Source organism: Centroberyx affinis, unplaced genomic scaffold (genome assembly GCF_046629955.1).
Source record: "Centroberyx affinis isolate AG114_WGS23_722 - 3 ecotype Tasmania unplaced genomic scaffold, CSIRO-AGI_Caff_v1 ptg000281l_1, whole genome shotgun sequence".
NCBI lineage: Eukaryota > Metazoa > Chordata > Actinopteri > Beryciformes > Berycidae > Centroberyx > Centroberyx affinis.
In genome coordinates this window covers 426,934-443,277 of record NW_027278960.1, presented here as the reverse complement: position 1 = coordinate 443,277, position 16,344 = coordinate 426,934, and the positions used below count along the sequence as shown (strand labels likewise).

The 16,344-nt window shown below is 40.7% G+C and overlaps 1 protein-coding gene across 1 annotated transcript in view; it reads right to left on the bottom strand.

Moving 5' to 3' along the window:
* The window catches only part of LOC139639343 (solute carrier family 28 member 3-like), a 28,780-nt gene that overhangs the window by 334 nt on the left and 12,102 nt on the right, over window positions 1–16,344 (bottom strand). The window contains 1 exon segment of the mRNA XM_071513431.1: window positions 14,799–14,913. Coding sequence (XP_071369532.1) covers window positions 14,799–14,913 — 115 coding nt within the window.

Sequence of the window (16,344 nt, the reverse complement as noted above, 5' to 3'; positions counted from 1 at the left end):
TCTATTCTTCTTCTTTCTCTCTATCTCTCTGTCTCTTTCCATTATGTCTAGATAATCAATGAAACTGATGTTCTTTGCATTCTGTACGCTATTCTTGAACAAGAGTGTTTTGTTTTGTTTTTGTTTTTTTCACAGAGCTATAACTGGGAAAATTATGAATAAACTTTAGAGAGAACAATATTCTTTTTTGCACCTAGAAATTGGGGGCCATTTACAAAAGGACTGTAAACAAACTGTTCATCTGTTAAATTAATGCTCCTTATCTGACTGTTAACCTCATAGAGAGTGAATTATTCATATCCATTGTGTTAGCGTAGATCAGAATGAAATATTCTCAAAGAATCATTGTCCAAATACATTTGGAGGTGATTTGTTCTTCACACATTTGTCTGATGTTGTCCCCCACCTGTCGCCCCGCCCTCGCCTTACATGCAATTTCTGGGAAAATACATGCCAGACTATCATGAAACTTGGGTCAGTGATGTGTCTTAATACTGAGATATAGCATTTACAAAATTACAGTCAAAACTAATTGGCTTAGGTGCGTGCTATAGGAATTAGGCAAACTGAAAATTCTGAACCAGCCTATATCCTGAGCTACTGTCATTGTGGGAATTAAGCTTCTCCTGAAGACCTTCTCCCATTACGTTCTCAAAAAGAAATTAAGACTTGGGTCAGTATTGGGCAACAACATGTTTACTGTAAGTTTGTTTGTTGTGTTCTTCTAACTTGTGGTCATCTCAGCTTTACTTAGCTTAGTTTCTTAGCAGTTATAAACAAGGCAGAGTCAGAGAGGCTGCTGGGTACATTGTGTTTGCTCTTACTACACTGCACAGTGTGCCACCGGAGCGCTCTCTGATATTCTCTCTCTTTCTTTCTCACACACACACACACACACACACACACACACACACACGCACAAAATTGCGCTAAATAAGCTACACCGCTTGTGGAAGAGCAAGGTTATGTTGCCTGCAGAGGCGAAATTATACAAACATAATCAGAATTAGTAGCTCATTTATGCACACGCACACACACATGGTCATGAGAAACAGAGTCTTGGATGTCTGTGGGGACATTATCAAGTCTTATTAATGGACCTGATCAGAAATGGACCAGCTGGCTGCTAACTGTTGCTCATCCATTAGAATGCATTATCACACCCTTGCAAATGTCTTGCACCATAACCATGTTTGTTTCTCTACTGACGCCATGAATCTTGTATCCAGTGGATGATTTATTCAAATTTAACAAGAGGGGGGTAGTGGGCAGGTAAATTTTTGTTCTGCTCATTTCCCCTTTAAACCAATAGTTAACGAGGAGGATGCAGGTTAATATTTGTCGTTAATCACCCCTGCTTGTATCAACATGGCAGCCTATTTGGCCAAATGGTTGATTGCGTCTTTGTCCCAAGGTCCCAAGCAAAATGTTCTATCTTGATTTCCACAGGCCTGGACAAAATCACACATCCATGCAGCAACACTGTATGCTCTCTAGCATATTAATTCTCAGTCTTTTAGGCTTGCAAACCCTATAAAAACTCAATATTTAGAAGAGATGTGTAAGTCTGAACTCTGTGTTTATTTGCATTCCTTTTATGCAACCCCCTAAAGTCATCTCACAGTCCCCCGGGGTGTGCTGAACCTCATGTTGAATACTACTGCTCTCAAGCCACTCGATTCAATCATCTCTTATTGGAGAAAACTGAGATGCCTCTTACTCTGAAATCCAATTTGATGAGCCTAAATGCAACTGTGGATGGGGAAGAGGAGTGTACGGGGAGAACGAAGAGGGAAGCGGTGGAGGGGGAGGAGGAAATTATAAGAAGACACAACGAGGGGGGGACAGAAGGAGGAGAGGCTGCGGACGAAGCGGAGGAGAGGCCGAGTGATAAAGGAGGGACGGATGAGGAGGGAGAGAGAAGAGGTGTTTGGTGACAGGAGAGGGGATGAGTGGGGATGAGAGGAGAAGGGAGAGGACAGGTGGAGAGACAAAGGAGATGAGAAGAGGTCTTAACTGAAATGTTCTCTTGTACACGTTTCTATAGAGCAGAGGCCATGAAGGCCTGTGTGTGTGTGTGTGTGTGTGTCTGTACATGTATGTCAGTGAGTACATGTAAAAAATCACTGACACTAAGGTTGAGATGTCAGTGCAGACAAATGTGTCAAGATTTTTCTTGAAGAAGAAAAAATTATCTTATAAAAGGCATGTGACTCAAGATAATGTCACTTGTTACAAGAAAAGTCCTGAAATAAGTTGGATTGTGTTGAAAAATTAAACAAAAAATTTAAATTGTCATCCCACTAGCAGATTTATCAGATTTTTTAAGGGGAAAAAAAATTATGTAATCTTTTTTAAGACTAAATTTGTTAAGACAAGACTTAAGACAATTTTGTATGATAACCAGTATGGATTTATGGATTATTCATGATATTCTGCTATACAAATTTTCACTCTTGTAGTTGCAAATGGATGGAAGATATGAGACAAATTTAACAAGTTTCATCAACCAGATTTGTCAGAGTCGTAATTGATGAAACACTGAGCTGGAAAAAATATATTTGCCTTGTTTGCAACAAAGTCTCTCAGTATCAGAGAGATCAGTAGTTTGATTCATGACACATAACACTTTATTTTAGTTTTCTTTATGCATATCTCCCACTTTGCAACTTTGCTTGGGCTTCAACATTTACCACCAAGATCCAACAAGAGATTTTTTGGACTTTCAACGGCCGGACTGAACATTCAGCTCCACTCTTGTCATCTAAATATTATGCCCATCTTTGACATAAATATACTGTATCTTCAGCATTTATACTCATAGATTCATACATCAAGTGCATTTTCAATTGAATTCACAAGTTCTTACAACACCAGACATCAACCTGCACCTTCCTAGATATAGAGGATCTCAACCTTGGAATAATTGCTTTCATTTTGCTATTGAATCTCAGAACAGTTTCAAACAGAGTTACAACCTGTCTGATTAAACAAACTGCTTAAAGTTCATCCCTAAACAACACAATACACACTCCTCTCCTCTCTTTCTCTCTCACACACACACTCACACACACAGTGACACAATGTGTATTTGCTCCTTTCTCTGTTTAGACACACACACACACACACACACACAAACACACACACACACACACACCATCCCACTCACAACTATACTCTCACTACTTTTATTATATTACAGTTTTTTACAATCACTTTGCCACTAATTTCAGAACCTTGATGTCATTTTTCAAAACTCTAGACACAAAACTCACAACCGATGATCAAAATGCACATTTTTCAAAACTCTAACACTTCTTCCAATTGCTTGGATACAATACACATAAACCTAAAATCATTTGTTCATTGAACTAAAATCACCTGTTCAAAATGACACAACTTAACATCAAAGCATTACCATTTCAAAATGAAATTCACACATTACATCTGAGATGACTGTGTATTCATTTCATTACAATGATCTAACTATCAGTTGATACAACTGCTCAAAATGATAAGTAACTGTTGCATTACTCTTAATGCATAGTTTTATGGAAACTGACGAACAATATTCCATGTTTAGATCTTGAAAGTTTCAGGATAACGAGATCCATTGACACCAATTACCATGGAACATGAACCAATTGGACTACATTATCTATGGATGTAATATTTTATCATCATTCTTTATCGGACACTGTTTCTATGGTCCCATGTTCCACTTTCCCAGACCATGTTTTCAGATTTCAGAAGATTCTTCCCAAGATGTTTGGCTAATGAAAACATCCATTGTGATGTGGATGAGAAACTGTGGCCAAATCCACAAGACAGGGTTGATGGAAATATAGAAGTACAGTAATCAATCCTTTGTTTTGCTTTTTACAGTAAGCCAGGTGAGGAACACTGCAGTTGACGTTTTACAGTACTGTAGTTTTTTTTCTTTTTTGTAGCTAATTACTGTATTTTTGCTTTGATTCAAAGAAACCTATTTTGTGATTTCATCAATACTGTATCTGCATCAAGGCCATTTTAGCTTAGTTTACCTGTCATTTAGCTATCTATTTTGTTGTTTTTGCACATATTTCCTCCTGCCCACATCACTTATGTCTCTGGTTTGTTATATTGATTTTTTTGTTGAGATATTTCATAGGCCCCTTGGGTTTTCTCGGTCTTACCTGCACACTTAGTTTTTCTTTTATCATCTGTCCTTTTCAGTATCATTTGTAAGTGCAAATTAACTAAGCTTAAACCTAAAATCCAGTTGTTAAAATGGACATTTTGTGCAGTTTCAGTCTTGGTGGGCCAGAAAGCTTAGGACTAGTTTAAAGTACATCACACTTTAGCGTGACTTTTTATGACTTTCTTGGTTCCAAACAAGCAATAAAATAATATTAATAGGTCTCTGTGCTCCAATATGATTTTCAGACCACCAGCCGGAAGGAATGAAAAGTTAGTGAATGACACTGGTTACCAGGACTGAGTGAATGCTCTGGAAGGACTATATGAGGATATGAAGTAAATACTGAAAATTATGAATGTTTTGCAAAAGTGAAATGTTGCTTTAACAGTCTCATTTGTCTAGAAATTACATAAAGTCAATTTTTAGCTTTCATCATTTCAGAAAATTCATGATGATGATAATACATTATTCAGCACCAAGTGCCTTTTTTTGAGGATTACCTTATAAGAGATGTAAGTTTTTAGGAAATTTTTTTTGAATGGATTTCCAAGCTTTTCTGCGGATTTCTGTAGATTTTCCACAACAAAGGGCATAAATAATTTCCACTCTTGAAATGTTGCAAGAGAAAAACAGTCCACTCTATACTTATTCTTTAGCCGAGTTTTCTTGCTCATTGAACCTCCATCTTACACTTTTTCATTATATTTCTATATGCACACTCATTAGCCGGTCTCATCCAAGCTGCTCTCAAGGCAGCTCATATAGAGGTGCACAGCGAGCGGAGAGCGAGGGCAAACTGGCCCAATGAACACTGTATAGACCCTTGAAATGGGCCTGATGCACAGTTCAGCTCGCAGGTAAGATGCAGCCCGTCGTTGCAGGAAGGTCCTAATGCATCCTCAAGAGCCCTCCACCTGCTCTCCGCTACCTTGGTCGCCATGGAGATCGGAGTAATTCAGCGAACGATAGGGTTTAATAAGTACGCATTCAGTCGAGCCTGAAGAGCAGCAAAACAAGTAAACACTTGTTGGATGCCTGGAACAACGGGCTGCATCGAATAGAGGGGCGAGACATGTGATGCTTTGATATGCTTTTAAAACTCCATCCTTCTCCTCCTCCACTCAAGCAAAAGGTTGGGACCATCTCTCTAGGTGCTATTTGTGGAGTGGGAAACTAAATGGGATCAGAATTGATGGAGGGATGGATGGAAGGGCTGGCGGAAGGATGGTATAAATGTAAAGACTGAATAAAGATTCAGAATTAAAGAATTAAATAGTACTTGATATTCATCAGGCCCCTGAGGCCATTAGGAGAGAGGCAGGTTCTCTAAATTGGAGTAATGAGGTGTTTGGAACTCAGCCAGGTCACATAAAAAAAGGGATAGAAGGAAAAGAGAGTGAGGCAGGGAAGAGGAAAAAGTGTGTGAGGAAAAAGAAAGAAAACATGATTCAATGCGAGAGAGAGAGAGAGAGAGAGAGAGAGAGGGAGGTGGAAAGATTCAAAATATAGGGGGGAGAGAGCAAAAAAATACCCCACAAACATCTAATTGCCTCTATACCAACAGTTCTCTGACAGGTTTGTGTGCAGAATACATTTGAAACACTCAGGTGTTCAAAGGGAGAGGGGGGTAAACAGAAAGAGGGGAGAGGTGCGGGTGGAGTGTGGGTGATAAGATGAAGAAAGAGGGGAGTGGGAGATAGATGGAAAGAAAGAGAGAGAGAGAGAGAGAGAAAGCTAGAGAGAGAGAGAGGTGTGAATCACACACTGCCGCTCTGATCCCAGCATGTGTCCGTCTCTGTCCCAGCTAGACCCCCTGCCTCGCCTCCAGGGAACTTGTGTGTGTGTGTGTGTGTTTGTGTGTGTGTGTGTGTCTGTGTGTGTGTGTGTGTTTGTGTGACTGAGAGCGAGAGAGAGAGAGAGGGGGAGAGAGAAAGAGCTTGCGTGGGTCAGCAAGCGTATGTATGCCAGAGTGTGTTTGTGCATGCTTGTGTGCGTGCGTGTGTGTGTGTGTGTGTGTGTGTGTGAGCTCTCACAGGAGGGATGAAAGCACACGGGATGAAGGGCACATGCGACTACACACACATTTAGTGATAAAACTGTATAGCGAGCGCGGCAGAGGTTTTCTCAGAAGCTACCAGGAATGTGCATAGTTAAGGGAAGAGGGGCTGCATTATTTCTCAGAACGAACAACAAACTGGAAACACCCTTGACCTGTGAATCACCAACACTCCCGACTGCAGCTTGATCTAAACAACAACGCTTGTCGCTTCTGCCTAGCTTAAAAAAAAAAAAGAATAAAAAGGACCACAGATTTTCAACTCTGTCCTTGCAGACTAAAAAGTCTTCTTACCAAGCCTAATTCAAAGGACGACTATCCAAAGGAGAAAGAAGAGATAGGAACATCTTTTTTTTTTTTATCAGAGACTTAATGGGGCCATGTAATGCTGTCGGCCTCATACTCAGAATAGTTTGCTAGTTAGTAAAATCACACACACATCACAAACATCAGGGTAGATCCATAAGAAACAGATTTGCACTCTATAAAATATAGATATTCATTCCACATGTTTCAGTGAAGCCTTCGTCGGGGTTCAGTGGTTCAGTGATTCAGCTTACAGTAAATTAAACATATTACTGAATACACTACCAGTCAAAAGTTTGGACACACCATATTTTTCATTATTTTTTTACTATTTTCCACATTTTGGAATAATAGTAAAGACACCAAAACCATGAAATGACACAAATGGAATAATGCAGGGACCAAAAAAGTGTCAAACAAATCAAAACTATCTTATATTTTAGATTCTTTAAAGTAGCCGTCCTTTGCCTTGATGGAAAGGCAAAGGCTTTGGAAAGAAATTCATACACAGGCATCAACTTCACTATTTATATTTGTCTAAGAAACAAATTTCAAGCATTTAAGCATAAGCCTTTAGATCAAAATGGCTTTAAGATAATGAAAAACAAACCTTTGACTGGTAGTGTTGATATTTTCAGGTTGCATGGGGAGAAGTAATCTGTTGAGTAGAAGTTTGTCATGTTGTGTAGTTTAAGTGTGAACTGGACTGGGTGTGGTGTTCCCCTGGACTGGACCAACCAGTCTAGATATTGACAACAGATAGTGTTGAGATGCGGAGTTCCTTGGTTCAGTGTTAGTAGTAGTAGAAAATAACAGACATCCAAGGCAATTTTTACTAAAGTGTAACGCCACCCTCAGCTGCTGCTCTCTGACCCCTTTTTTTCCATTTTGGAAGATTGAACAGTTCACCATTTGCCTCAGTGGGATGCAAGGGGCTGTTAGTGGAGACAAGAGCAAAGATGGTAACTCGAACATCGATGACATCAGTCTGAACCCCCCCACCACAAGGATATCAACAATTACATCACATTTCTAAAGGGATCTTTCAGTTACTGGGTAGAAGCAAGCTGTGCTGCTCTTTTCTAATGCAGTAAAAATTAGGAATATAACGCCCATTGATATCAGGATTTTGAACAGGATAGAATCTAATATGTTGAATTTCAGCTGAAAAAAGTCTTTAAACGTTGCTTACTTTCAAGAACATGGTGCTTCATGATGGAGGATAATGTATCATGTCTAAAACATGACAGTGTTTCAGTGAACAAGCCCCAAAAACTAAAGGCAATTAAACTTGACCAGAGAGTGCCTTGATGTTTTTTTGCCACTTCTAGAATTTCAGTCTGATTGTTGTTTGAGCTGTCCATCCCCCAAAAAATCCTGGAGGAATCCATGATGAGGAGAGTAGCACACCCACATACAGATGTAGATGCAGAAATTATAAGTATGAATTTCCAGAATGGACGTATCACAAAGCATGATGTAAACCTTACTTTCATTCCATTTAAAATAAAAGCAGAATTGTTGTTGCATGTATGTCTTGTGTGTAAAATATGTTCACATGGCCAAACAGTAGTCCCACAATGTGCTAATTACTTGTGTGGGTAATATTCTGATGAGAAACATCCCTCTTGACTATCCACCGCAATTAATGTGCCGCTACCTCCATCCGTCTGCACGCATTTGTCAGGGATTCTCCTTTTTAATTTCTCACCCGGCGCCAAGACACGTCCACGCAATTATGTGTCAATGAGCAATTAAAGCATCAATTAAGGTTTGTTAAGCAAAGGGCATATCATGGAGAACACTGATTAGGCGCAAACCTCTCATCAGTGTTTGTGCAGCTTGATGTGTTTGTCAATAGGTTGATTATCTGTTTGGACAAAGAGGACAAATGCCTTGCTCCAGAGCTGCTGCGGCAATAATACTGAAGTGATAATGGGCGGAGAAAATCTATCTATCTATCTATCTATCTATCTATCTATCTATCTATCTAACTATCCATCTCTCTATCTACTGTATCTATCATCTATCTCTCTGTCTGTGTGTCTGTCTATATATCTACAGTATGTATCTATCTATCTAAATGTCTATCTACATATATCTATTTTAGTTTTATATAATATAAAGAAGGAATGACAGCCTGATTGTCTCTTGATAATTGCACAGAAAAATACAGAAAAGAGAAAATACAGCATCGTTTTTCCTTTTTTGTGGCTATACTTTTCTTGCATTTTGTTATGCTTGCAGCACTATAATCAACATTTCAGCTGATTTTTCAGTCCCTCGCTCCATCTCCAGCCCTTTACCATCCTCCCCTCCTCCGGTCCGGCCCCTTTTTGAACCTTTTTCCGCGTTCTTACCGTCTCTTGCTTTTCTAATCAGCATTCCAAGTGCCTCTGTGAATCCTTCATAACCCCTGTTTCAATCATTCAAGCCCTCTGTCTCTATCTTCTATCCTCCTCCATCCACCTCTATATGTTTCTCCATCCTCGGTGACGTCCCTCCCTTCGTCCCAGCGGCCTCGCTCCCTCCCTCCATCCTGCACCCTGTGTGTGTTCTTTGGAGTGGTGGTGGATGACAACTCCATCTCCATCCTTCAGCTTCTCTCTCCTCCTCTCCATCCCCCTCTCCTTCTGTTGGAGTGGTGCTACATGACAATCCAATATCCACCAGCCTCCAGCCCCCTAATATTCACGCTCTTCTGTCTTTCTCTCTTGCTTTTCCTCCCTCCCCGCTTTTCCTTTTCCTTCCATCCTTTTCTCTTTTCTGTGCTGCCAGAGAAAGCAGCAGAGTAGCGGCAGCCTAATCTTGGTGTCCTCATGAAAAAAATTAACAATCACTTTGGATGTTTTCCTGCTGTGGCGCTGATCTGTGCCTGGGACGCACTGGTTTAGATCACTGTTCACCCCGCACAGTTACAGCAATATGAAAGGGCACTTCCTGCTGTACCGGGATAATTATCCTTGACACACCCAAGGTGACGGTAATATTTTAGAATTTGGAACAGCATGGCATACAGTATTTGATGATATTTCAATGTTCAGACAAATTATTCCTTTGCCAGGTTAATCTCTGTTTATTTTCATGACAAATATCAACAATAAAATATAGAGGCCAAAGGTTCATTAGAATACATTTTTTTTTTTTTTTTACCAGCAAAACTCCCATTCATGAACAGGGATTTGATTGGGCATATAGCAATATTCTGAGGATGTTGCCAACCAGCTCCAAAAACACCTTAGAATGAAGATCATAACTTACAACAACAATGACTTTTTTTTAAACTTTCCCTCAAAGTATTGCTGCCCTATTAGTGTTGGAAAAAGCACAAAATCCTTTACTAGGTAAAAGTAGCAATACCAAGTAAAAGTATAGAAGTATTAGCAGTAAAATGTACATAAGTATCAAAAGTAGAAGTACTCGTTCTGAAGAACGGTCTCTTTCAGATGGATGCATTATCCTGTAAGAAGTATTTTAATGTTGTAGGTGGTCTAAGTGGCGCTACTCCATATACTGTTATACTGGTAGTTTAAACTCATCATATATGCATCATATTCTATGAGCTTATTGTATGTTTTGCAGTAACTATAGCCATCAAATAAATGTAGTGGAGTAAAAAGTACAATATTTCCCTCTGCAAGTACCTCAAAATTGTACAGTAGTAAGTACAGTACTTGAGTAAATGTACTTTGTTACTTTCCACCTCTGCCTATTATATACAGAGAGAGAGGGACAGAAACAGATGACTTGCAATATAGGCAAAACACTATTTGAGTGCATAATATTGCCTGAGAGTGCAGTATATGCTTCACGCTTCTGATCTGACAGGTCAATGTCGGAGGGACCCTGTTTGTCTTGACGGTGCTGACAAACAAGAAAACGAGCTCACTGTGCTTTTTTATGGCGGACACATGCTACCGCCATGCCTAAAAATGCCCTATGTGTCAGTGTCTGATGGCTGAGTCTAATGTTCTCTCTCTGTGGGTGTGCGAAATTCACACATGTGAATACCACCTCCTGCCCGCCGAGAAGAGAGCCATCTGACCTTTTACTTGTGGCGGATTTAATGAAGAGACTGTCATTTGCCGTCTCTGTGATTGCATGCTGCATCCGCCCATGTCTCACACATGCAGATGTAAAAGTGCCCCCCCCCACCCCACCCCCACCCCTCTTGACACCCTCCTCGCTGTTCCTTGGGCAGTCAGTCATTTCTGTCAGTATTAATGAGTCAGTTATTTGGACAATCAGTCTGCAGTCCAGCCAAAATGACTGACTGACTAGCTGTGGTGGCCCTTTGAATCCAGCATGCACTAGACTAGATGTTTCAGATGGAGAACCAAAAGACACCAGTGACATCCAGTGGCCAAGTCATGTAATGCTTCTACTTGTCAACAGGTTCCTTTGGGCATGGCAGGGGAAAACTGCCATATATGTATATCAAATATGCAGGGACAACAAATATTTCTGGCAGAATTATTTATGTTGTTGTTGCTTGGTGGAGTGGAAAGGCTTCTAACGCAGCATCTGCACCATGTGACACTAAAACTGCACTGACGCAAATATCTATGACGATCTTTCAGAAGGGATGACAGCTGTAGGCAGATGGGGCTTTACCAGCTTTCTTTTTTTTCATTGATGTCAAAATATACGTAGGCAGAAATTACATAAAATTGCTTCCCGCACTTTCCTCTTTTTGCATCTCTGCTCCCCTGAGCCTGATTGTAAACTGTTTATCAGTGCTAATCCATCCATTTTGGGCTGGCAAACATGTTAAGTGAGTGTGTTAAGGCCACAGGGGAGTGTTGCACAAACAAGGCAAGGCAAGGCAAGGCAAAGCAAGGCAAGGCAAGGCAAGGCAAGGCAAGGCAAGACAAGGCAAGGCAAATACAATATGCTTCACATAAAACAGAAAAAATACATAAAATGACATTAAAAACTAAAGAAAGAAAGATATTGAGCAGTAACTTTCACACTGGTGACACCTCTGGTCAGCCAGTATAACTTCTCTGAGAGTGACTCCCTCAATTTTTCCTCTCAAAAGGAAATCAATTTAGATGAGATGTTGAAGGATTCTTTGAAGGATTCTTTGAAGGATTCTTCGAAGGAGCCTAGAGTCTTTCCAGTGGTCTCACCCCACCCTATAGGCAGGCCCCACAGCCCCTATAGGACTTGTAAATGTTCCTGTCGAACAATACACAGATCATCTAAACAATTACAATTACAAACTTCAAGAAATCCTTCAATTTTCAATACAGGTTTGAGGATCCCCTCAGAGCAGATAAACTACTCAAAGAAAATAAATAAAATAAATAAATAAAGATAACACCTGTTACATCTACATACAGATGATTTAGCAGAAGGCCACAGAGAAAAGGAATGTTTTGAGCCGACTTTTAAAAGAGCTGACAGTGGGAGCACATCTCAGTGCTTCTGGAAGTTTATTCCAGTAACTGGGAGCGTAATAATTACTAAAAGCAACTTCACCTGATTTAGTTTTCACCCTGGGAACAACTAACAGACCGGTCCCAGATGACCTCAGAGGTCTGGGTGGCTCATATCCTAGGAGCAGGTCAGAAATGTATTTTGGAGCTAAGCCATTTAGCGCTTTATAGACAAGCAGCAAAATTTTAAAATCAATTCTATGACAGAGCAACATCCTGCTATCCTGTCTTTCTCCTTCTCCTCTCTCGTGTGTGTGTGTGTGTGTGTGTGTGTGTGTGTGTGTGTGTGGGGGGGGGGGGGGGGGGGGGGGCGATAAAGTGCAACGTCAACATAGTCAACTTAAATAGTCAACGCCTAAAGGAGAATATAGGTGTCATTTAGAGTTATAACCCCATTACTATTGTCTACGTCTAGTTTGCGATTTCCCCAATTATTTCGTAATACATGCTGTATGTAATTAGCCTGCATTTTTTAACATTTACATATTTTTAAAATACATAATTTATGGCGTCAAACCTAGCTTGAAATTAACTGCTGTCCCAACTAATAACATCCCAACAATGCCACAAATAAGACGACATGGGGCTTCCATTTCTTCCTGTGGGTGTCAGGTGATTGACAGTAAGCAGAGTGTAATGTAATGCATGCATTTATATGTAAAGAGTCACTCACACACACAATGAAATAACAATAAAACAGAGAAACTTTGATAAAACCAAATCAGGGCTTCGTGTTTATTGTGATGGATTATCTAGGGCAATTTTCAAGTCTGTGGAAGTTGTTTTTCATACTGTACAAGAATGAATGACAGCAAACGGCTCCTTCTGAAGGGAGGAAAACGAGCGCCGATATCTGCAGCTATCCTGACTGTGTGCAGACTGCATAAGGAATAATGGAAAGCAGAGAGAGAGAGAGGCAACCTAGAAGACAGGCACAACTCAAACAAACAAACAGAGGTATTAATCCTTTAATTTAATATGCCATTCTTAGTCGAAAACCAGTTTCTTCATCCAAAAAATATGAAATATGTCTTTGAAAAGGTTGCCTTCATACTGAGAAAACACTGAGGCAGAACACTTGACCCATTTTAGTGAGGGTACAGTTGTTGTTGTTGTTGTGTGTGTGTGTGTGTGTGTGTGTGTGTGTGTGTGTGTGTGTGTGTGGAGTGGAGTTCAAGGCACCAGGCTGCAGTTGAAGTGTGTAGGGGGCGTGACGTTGCAGCAGCGTAGCAGATTGCTCTGACTGAATCCTTCCCCAACCATCACGTTCCAGGACTCAGACACCGTCACACTGCAACGACACACACACACACACACACACACACACACACACACACACACACCCACATACTGTATCAGCGCATCTCGCTTCCACATCAGTTGTATTCATTCTGCAGCAGGGAAAGCCAGGGGTGACGTATCAGGACATTAAAGTGATGTTGAACTTTGGTAGGACCTTGGGTTGTGTAGCTTCCTGGACATGACATAACCCCAAAACACGGCAGAGGCTATTGGAGAATTGTGTTTTTTTTCTCTTTCCATTCACTGCCATTGTATGGAGGAACAGGTCTCAAAATCACACTTCTAGCACATAAATAAACACGAACAAATCTGATTCTGACAATATATATAAAAAAATGGAATCACTTTCTTTATGTTCATTAAACCTTTCAGTCTGAACAAGTGTAACACCAAAATCCAGTCAGAGGAAACTTATTCCAATGGAACAAAGAAAATAGTACACAACTCAAGGTAGCCTACCACCAAAGTTCAACTGGAGCTAATGCTGCATTCCATTGTACTCGGAACTCAGAGAAAAAGACTTCCAACACGGAAAAATGCAAAGGAACGGTCGTTCAAGTCGGGAGTTCCCAGTCGGAAAGTCGGACAAAATTATTTCCGCCCGAGTTGTCCGACATAAACACAGCTGACGTCACAGCATCAATCTGTACTGAATAAAACTTGATTTTACTTGATATGTAGTTTTTGTGTTATGAAAACGTGTTGTAATAACTTTGTAGTTTCCATGTGTAACGTAATTCAGTTGACTTGTGCTTCGTTACTAGGTAGAAGTCTTTCCTGTATGAACTCGCCTGCTAACGTAACTAGAGCTGCCAGATAGCTGCCATTAACGTTAATGGGTAAAGGCTGTTGCGTCCATGTTTTCCCGAGAAGACGCACTGGAAGGCATTTAGGTCGGTAGTTCCAACTCAGATCGACTTCCAATGAAATGCAGCATTACTAGCTGAGGTTCAGGAGCAGGGCCACGCCTCAACTCCACCCATTCCGGCCTTAACCTATTATATGCCTTCCTGCCCTGCACCCCTGTTTGTCCTTGTTCTTCCGTGCCCCTCCCACCCTCCCTCTCTTCTCTCTCCCTCTCTCTCTCTATCCTCTCATAGGGGTCCGCAAGGGGTCTGCTGAGCCCGAGAGCTACAGCGGTTTCTTCTCCGAAGCCTTCCCCACACCGCAGCCAACATGTCATACATATCCGAGAAGAAGCCATCATCTATGGCCAAACGCTACAAACTGTCCTAACTGAAAACCTAACATAATCATTGAATAAACGTTCAAATTGCATTCTGTTGATGCTCGTGAACATCACTTTGAAGCAGACAGTTTTGTCTATAAGGTAATGTGAACACAAAATAGCCTATGAGAAAACAGTTAAATACACACACCAGACAGACACAGATGCAGGCCGTACATCCCCCAAAACATGCAAACACACACACACACACACACACACACACACACACACACACACACACACACACACACACACACACACACACACACACACACACACACACACCTGTTGTATAGTTGTGTGCAGCAGGTGACTAGTTGTGTGCTGTTGGCCACATGAGTACCGTTGAACCATGTGTCCAGGAAAAGCTGGCACGGAGGATCTGGGATGTACAGCATACCTAGGAGAACAATGATGTCATCGTCAAACCAGGTTTTGAGTTACATTAACGCTCTTTGTGAAAGTTTCAAAATGATGATGATGATGATGATGATGAATGATTGGAGGACGCTCATAAAAGGGTATGTCAAGTTCAGAGGAGTGATTTATTGAGACTCAGACAAAGCGGCAGATTTATCCTCTCAGGGTGCCACATTAGTTTCCACTTACAGCTCTACATCCAAGGAGGTTAAAGGATAATACCGGTGTCTTTTTAAGTTTGTGCCAATCTTCAGGCTTGCCCCTCCCCTTTCCATTAATCCTGGTGGAGACTGCACACTGCGCAGTCGGAGATATCAGGGCTCGTTTCCCTCCCTTCAGAAGAAACCATTTTCTGGCATTCATTTTTGTATGATATGAAAAACAACTTCCACAGACTTGAAAATTGCCCAGCTATACAGTATATAATTCGTCACAGTAAATGCGAAGCTTTGATTTAGTTTTTGCCAGAGTTTCTCTGTTTTACTGTGCCTGAGTTGAGTGTTTTGGTATCAGTGTGCACATTCAGAAACCTCTCATTAGACCCGAGGATATCTCAGGCTCTTTGACTGGATGTGTGTCACAGTGTTAACATTGGATCTTGATTACGTCACGCTCTGTTTACTGTCAATCACATGACACCCACAGGAGGAAATGGAAGTCTCCACCAAGAAATGTTCCCTCAAAAACATGTCGCCTTACAAGCTGCGGAAAAAAGTAGGAGGAGAAGGTAGGAGCGCCTTTTGGCAGTGAAAGAAATAAAATGTAGATAAAATAAATAAAAAGTGCTCTTTGGTTGGGATAAACTGCATTTACCAACAACGAAAAGGATCCAAAGCACTCTACAAAAGTACATTAAAAATACCTTTATTTAAACGGCATGTTCAAATGAACTCAAATGAAAAACTGATGCGTTTCGGCATCCTAGCCTTCATCAGGGAGAGAAAATCATTTTTGAGAGAGATCCTTTTCTTTGTTGGTAAATACGTTACAAACTGTATTGTCATATCCGTGACTTTTTATTTTTTAGTCTTTGTTGGCAGGGACAGCAATGGATTTCAAGTTAGGTTTGAAACCATAAAGTTTGTGTTCCAAAATGTTCCAATTCCAGAAGCCATGCATTGCAAAATGACCGGGTGAAATGTAAACTAGATGCAGACAGAAGTAAATGAGCTGTAACCCAATATGACACCAGTATTCTCCTTTAAGCTAGTAGTGAACAAACAAAGGTATATACAAAAAACTGAACTGGCAGGTCTTTCGAAACGCCACCTAGATGTCTGCCAATTTCTGTGATTATTTGGCGAGCTCAGTTTGGCCCAAGAGGCCGACTCATTTTCTGTCAAAAATTCCAATTTTCCTTGGCAAATGGCAAATGGCAAATGTCACTCTATGATAAAGGGGAATGACTGCA